Source organism: Atta cephalotes, assembly GCF_000143395.1.
Source record: "Atta cephalotes unplaced genomic scaffold scaffold00077, whole genome shotgun sequence".
NCBI lineage: Eukaryota > Metazoa > Arthropoda > Insecta > Hymenoptera > Formicidae > Atta > Atta cephalotes.
This window is the reverse complement of record NW_012130141.1, coordinates 10,708-18,264: the sequence shown is the minus strand read 5'-3', so window position 1 is coordinate 18,264 and position 7,557 is coordinate 10,708. Positions and strand designations below refer to the sequence as shown.

Below are 7,557 nucleotides of genomic sequence, written 5' to 3'. Positions count from 1 at the left end.
TACTTTATTCTTACTCGTACATAATAAAGTAAGACTACTAACTAACTAATAGTACATATATACTATATAATATTATAGTTGTATATATATATTATATATATATATATATATATATATATATATATATACACACACACACACATACACTAATACTGTATAATGAAATTTAATTAAAGTATCGTATCATAATTGATAATTAAAAGAATGAGAGGGTACATCCTGCACAAATTATTTTACATAAGCGACATAATCAGTCACTTCTCGAGATTAACTAATAACGTCGCCGTGGTGTACGATATCATTATCGGGACCGTCCATCCGCGATTTAGAAAGTGAGAAAGGCTTGGGAAGCTGAAGTAGCCGGCCTGATGAAAGCATACAGCTGCAGCGTAGCTCATGGGCTGCAAAGTCACATTCGCGGTGCGCGAATTTACAATGATTTCCGGTCACGAGCTACGTTTGCATTATCGATATCCGCAGTAATAACGTTAGACATATCAATGGCCAATTGGCCGCACCATCATCCTATTTCGCATCGTGGCAAAACTTGTGAAACTGCAATCGCAGCAGCGCGACACGCGACACCCGGCGGGAGCATCTTCGTGCCGCGTCGCGCCGGTCCAGGATATGCGATAGCGGTTCTTAAACGAGTCAAGAGTCGCATGCTTATAATTATACTTAGAAAGCGACACTAATTGTCGGAAGCAATTTTTTTATCCTTGACTCTATTAATGACTCACTTATCCTTTGAATATGCAAGAAATGGGATGTTTAAAGAAACTACGTAATTATATATATATATATATATACATGAAATTTTTGGAGCGTGATTTACTTTTAGAAACGATCAAATGCAACTTTGCAGCCACACACCATGCGTGTCTGTCGAGTATGGAAAAGTTTTAAAACACGTTTAAGTCAGAAAAAGTTAGAGTGACCGTTTTACGAGACGACGGAAATAATTGCGTTAAGCAATGCAATCACGAAATATACGACGGAATAAACGAAACTTGGGCAATTATCAAATTACCGCGCGACAAGCAATAAAAAGTTGCATTGGTAATTTCGTGTCTTATTGTTGCGGAGATTATTTCCAAATGCTATGCGGAAAAAGGACTTGCATTAGGCAATCTCTTTCGATGCTTTGATCTCGCGATTGTCATAACACGCCACAACGAGTCATTATTCTTAAAGATTACCCATCAATCAGTCAGACGCGTTACGCCATTGTTAAGAATTCCATCGCCAAAATGCAGCAATAACTTTATGTCTCAAAACAATTCTACAGTGACTTTATAGCTCTTTCTGTCTATGCAATATATCATGAATATAGATGGAAATTGAATTACGTCTGCCAATTTAACTCAACTTTAACTTTCGCTGTGAAGTCACATCGTCTTGGAACGAGATGGAGAAATTATTATCGTCTATACGAAAAGTATGCAGTACACTTTATTTTAACGCCGTTTATGTTATAGCCTTTTAAAATTTCCCCATGAGTTTATTTGCGTAATACCAATACTTCTAGATTATCGCACAAAATTGATCACTTTCGCGATAACAGAGTAGCGCATTACGTTCTCGCAGTAGTGATCGGTTGATACGAACATGTGCATATGCAGAGAGCCCCGACATCACTTTCTACTCTCGTGATCAACACGAGTCGCTTTACGTAACTGACAATGAACCTTCCACCGACAACCGTGTAATCAAACTCCACGGGGAACTTGAGACAAACGAAATTTTATTGCGCTCCCGATGCAGATGGTGACAGACGTTCAAAGAGAAAAACGGGGGAAAAAAGTTATGAAGCAACCGTAACCGAGACGTAGCTATCGTTCCGGAAAGATCTCGAAAATACCTTTCCCGACAAAGAAAAAATGCCATGCATATTATCCGTACAAATATTTCCGCAAATTTGTCGTCATGCCTAGCTGTTTTGTAATCTTACAAATCTCTTCTTTCTCACGTCCTTTGTAAGGGACACGTGATAAATGTCATACGAAAAATGGTACGCTTATTTCGCTTGTTCCGCCCCGATGACTGACAATTATTTTTCATCGTTTCGTCTGGCTTTCCTTTTCAGTGTCAGACGCGAGTGGCCGCTACTCCTCGCAATTTCACTTTGGCAACGGTTTCTGGCTGGGCTCGATCACCCTTTGCAGGGAGCTCAATATCACCGACAGAAAAATTATAATGAACATCGAGGAGCAAGCACCTTTTTCCTTGAGATTTCACGTGGCAAGATTTTATTTAAATCTCCCGAAAGAGGTCGACTTTTCAGTGAGTAATAATCAGCTTACGCTATTACCACATTATAATTATTAAATTTTTGTAACTACAAAGATTAAGTATTTAAATAATAAATAATGAATCTTTTTTTATTCCCATTTTTATGTATGTATATAATTGGTTTAAATAAATTTGAGAACTATCTTTCTATATATATTTTTAAATGTATCATAATAAATATATACATTTTTGATATTTGATATAATTAACTATTCATAATAAAAAAAAGTTATATTAATAGTAGATTAGATTTCTAATTAGAAATAATCTTAGCAATTCAATAATATCATTATAATAAAACATACTTGTGTATTAAAATAACAGTATTGAATTAACAAGTTTCTTTCCAATCAGATTAATATATCATGCTGTTAATATATCATTTTTTTGTATCATGCACAAAAGGTGCATTAAGTAATTTACAAATAATCATATTAATTCTTAATTATTTCCATCACAAGTATAATTATATACTTGTGATCTTATCATTGCCACATCATTATTCATAACGGAATGCAACGAAGCGGATTATTACAATACGCGACGCGCGTTTTGTGTATTTCCTATTCGACGATAATTTCATCATTCCGTACTTATATACTGCGATAGTATAATACATAAACTACATTGTACGAGAATTAATTAAGCACCGGTACCCCGAGTAAGCTGACGAAATCGTTATGAGACATTGTACATCTATATATTTCTAGAATTGTACATCAACTATTAGTTGCTACGTATTGTTACATAATGATTATTTACGACTGTAAATAATCCACGTTTAATCCGCGTTAGCAGACAAAGATATTAAAATAGTAAGGATAAAAGTCATTGTTTTCTTATTACACGTATATCTCTTTTTCTCCTTTTATATGTATTTAAGATATATAAGATATTAAATATTTTGATTATGTAAATAACAAATACAAATAATTTAAATAGTATCTTACAAAATTTGGTTTTGAATTCGTCTGTGACGAAATGTTTACTGAATCTTTCTAAGAATTTTATTTTAAATAAAATCAAATTATCGTTAAATATAAATAAATTATAAAAAATATAATTAATATTCGTTTTTTTTCAATAAAATTAGCAGAAATAAGTCTGAAATATTTTTATTATCCTTCTTTAATTTATTTCCTATAGTTATATCTATGCTACAATACAATATATCTCGTAATTATCTAATAGTAATACTCTAATAAAAAAATTTTATGTTATAAATAAACGATGCACATTCTGAGCTTTATTTTAGCTCTATATATAAACACAATAAATCAGCAAAAAGATCTTACGTATTTTGGGATTATGCACTGTAACATTATAATCTCTTCTAATCACTTTAAGTCAATAAATCTGCGAAGTATATTATCTTTATTTGTGATAATACTTTCATGCTTTCGACTTGAATTTTTAATTATTCATATCTTTTATATATAATAATATAATTTTCACAGATCCATTGTATCATATTAAAATAAAAGATAATTTAAAACTCACCGATACGAAGCGTAGTAGCGGAGTTGTCGTAACTACGTTGATCTGTAACATATAAATATAATAATCAAATCATATAATATCAATCAAAATAATTAATTTTAAAAAATAAAATCGATAAAAACAAAGAACTCTTAACTTAAAGGGCATGTAAAAGAAAGTTATATACAAGTTATATACAAAATTTTAGAAAGTAATTATTTCACGTATTGAATTTATATATTAATTCACTTTTTTCAAGTAAAAATTTGGTAAAATAATTATATAAGTTTTGAAAAACAAATAATTTATAATAATAAATTAATAATATACCTCATGGTTGCTCCGCTGGCGCTCGATGCCTCCCAAGCCTCCTCCTCCTCCTCTCAGATTTGTTTGTTGCACTCACACACTATCACTCACGAAACCGATTAATTACTACAGCACTATACCAATTATTAAAATACGATAATCGCACGACGCTTTAAAAGGCATTCTCGTATCTGAAACAAAATAAAATATTATTTAAATGACATATTTCACGACTTTCCAATTTTTTAAAAATATATATTCTATTAGCATATTCGATTTAGATGCTTATGTGCTGTAAGTTTCATTCTGTCTTCATCGTTTATTATATGCGAAAGGAATAAAGCTTTACAGCGCGTGAACATCTAAATCGAACGCAGCCTCGATTTATATTCGTACTTTAAATAAAACTATCATGTGAAATACTTATCTGCTACGAAAAAAGCTATTACGTCTAGTAATATTCGTGCCAATCATTTCCATTACAAAAATTCTAAGAGTTTATTACTTGCGCAGATTTATGAGCGTTATTTGTCATTAATAAATGTGTAAGAAATGAGGTTTTACATCAGCAATTAGCAATTACAATTTAACATTTAAAAACGCGACGAGATACGTAACGAGTCTCACTGTTCTTCTGCCAATTCGTATGTCGAAATATGAATAATAACGCGGCGAACTTATGCAAACAATAGCGAGCAATATACATAATACAAAAAAAAAAACGAATCAAGGTTACGCGCCAACCGACATGTTAGCGTTCTGACTTTAATACTTTGTAAAAATTTTATATCCGGTAGTAATTTAATTCACATTTTTGGTGTTTTTATATAATTGATAATTAATATATTTCTCGTTAAAATTATAAGAGTTTATTACCTAGACTTATTATAAGAATTATAACCTGCTGATTTGTTCGGTCTGTTCTATTTGATTCAAAATGTAATTTATTTTCTTACTAATAAGTTATTTTATTAAAAAAATTGTTTTTCTGTGATACTTGATAACTTTGTTTGTTAATGGAAAATCTTTTTTTGTAAAAATTTTTTTATTTTTTAGAGCTTTTTAGTCCTAGCTATACACACTTTTTTCTTTGATGTATATATTCCAGGGATTCCATATTTGTTATCTTATAATTTTCGTAAAAATGAACATATTTCAATTAATTTTTGTTTTTAATTCAAGAATTCAATAATCGAAGAATTGATTAAGGAATAAGTCCATAATGTATAAAAATCAATAGAATTAAGCTTCGAGATAAATAGGTTCAAAGAAAAAGAAAAGTTCAGAAAAAATCTCACGAAAAAAATCTCAATTTAGCAAATTGTACTGGAGGGTTTCTGGGACTCCAGTATGTATATAGCTAGAGTTAATCACATTAACCTAAATGATATGATCGATTGTATAGTAAATTTGAACAGATCAGCAGATCCGGATTAATCGCGCAGATAAGGATTACTTGTTATGTTTGAATGTCTTTCGATTTAACAATTAATTAGAAATTCGAGAACTTTTCTTGTAATTAATCGTTAGTATACATAATTTAGTCATTCGTGTCCTGCATACTTCTTTTCTTTGAAATTTTAGAAGCACCTGACTAAATAATGGTCTCTATCCTTCCCTTTTTCAATACATAACTGCACGAATACTTTTTAAAGATTTTAAAATATATGCGAGAATCATTTAATAATTATTTTATACTTATTAAAGTTATTAAAATTATTCCGAAAACACAAATCGACTCATCGTATGCAGGAAAGGATGAAAAATCATTACATGTATTAAAAGTTACAAATAATTTACAATTTCCAAATTCTCATTGACTCGATTTTTTAAATGAAGAAGTGAAAAACTATTTCGACATACGCGTGGCTCTTGACTCGCTTGTGAGTTTTCAATCTCACGAACCTATGAATCAATCGCGCCAGTCGATAATCTCTAATTGTAATATTTCCGTGTGCAATATTTCACGTTTCGGGAGATAACGATACGCAGAACGGCACGCGCCACTACCGTCTCGCTCGCGTTGCGACGCACGAATGATAGCGCGGTGACCTTGCGTGAGGCCAACGCTCGCGCCACGCACTACGCCGTTCGTCCCATTCAAATCAAACATATACCGAGCGTTTTTACCTTTATATCGTTCATTTTTTCGCAAAATGTTTATTTCATTCTGTAAAATATTTTTACCTTATTCGATACATTTGAAAGCAATCTCTATGTGTTCTTATCATACGTACTTTGTCTTGTAGATTCATTAGCGTGTTGAAGTTTAGATTCATGTTAAAGATTTTTATAAGATAAAAATTTTATTCGTAATTTTGTACGTTGTGTGTTTTTTGATATACAATATATGTATTTTAATACATACTTTATACATGTATGCAATCGGATTCTTCAAATATTTTATGCGACATGGCATATAAAATTATAAATTTGATTTTATTTTAAATGTTGATTATTTTAAATGTTGAAATTGTAAATCGTATAAGTGAACTTAATTAATACACGCGATTGGATCATTCATACTTGTGCATTTCTTTTCTCTAAAATATTAGAAGCATTTTACTGAACGATATAGTCTGTATTTTTTTATTTTTTTACTACACAACTTTAAATATGTGTATGTTCTAAAAATGTTATATTACATATAAAAAAATCTGTAAGAATTAAATACTTAATAATTTTTAATTTTACTTGTAAAAGTGATGAAAATTAACTCGGAACACAACCAATGATATGTAATAAAGAATCGGAATATGTGAACCGAAACATTTATGCAAATTTATTGATTATTGCTAAATTTTTACCGAAAAAATAAGATTGTTTCTTTAAAATCATAAATTTTTAAAAAATCTTTTATAAATCAAGAAGATAAAAATGTAGTGATTTGTTTTCTTTTTTAAATATTTCATTATAAATATTCGTTAATAATTTTAATTAAAATTATTTTTAAATTAAAAGCGTAAAAATACAAATAATCAAATTGAATAATCCAACAGACTTATTCGTCGTTAAAATATTGTTTATTAATTATTATTAATAATTAATTTGAAATCCAAAGAATAATATGTTACGTACAGATAAAAAATACAAAATCATTTGTATACGAAAAAAACGATTTTGCCGAAATATTAAAAAATTTAGCTAGTTACAGAAAATAATTTTGTCGAATCACAAATAATTATAAAAATATGATGAGCAATGCAGTAAAAAATTTTTTGATACTTTAGGAACCAGCTATTAGCATATCCTACATAATTATTTTGATAGTTCAACAAATTTATATTTCTAAATTTGTATCCAGTTAAATTTTTAGATGCTTGAGCAATATCATTCTTTTTGTGTGCATAATGAAAACCAATATATATATATGTATATATATATATATATATATATATATATATATATATATATATATATATATATAATAAATAAGTAATAAATTAATTATAAGTAATATATATATAGAGTANATAA

At 29.5% G+C, this 7,557-nt stretch overlaps 1 protein-coding gene across 1 annotated transcript in view; it reads left to right on the top strand.

The window, feature by feature from the left end:
* The window catches only part of LOC105624415, a gene marked incomplete at its 3' end in the record, with an annotated part of 11,288 nt that overhangs the window by 1,874 nt on the left and 1,857 nt on the right, over positions 1–7,557 (top strand). Inside the window, exon 2 of the mRNA XM_012205781.1 lies at positions 2,087–2,283. Within this exon, the coding sequence (XP_012061171.1) occupies positions 2,087–2,283 (197 nt within the window). The remainder of the gene's footprint in view (positions 1–2,086; positions 2,284–7,557) is intronic.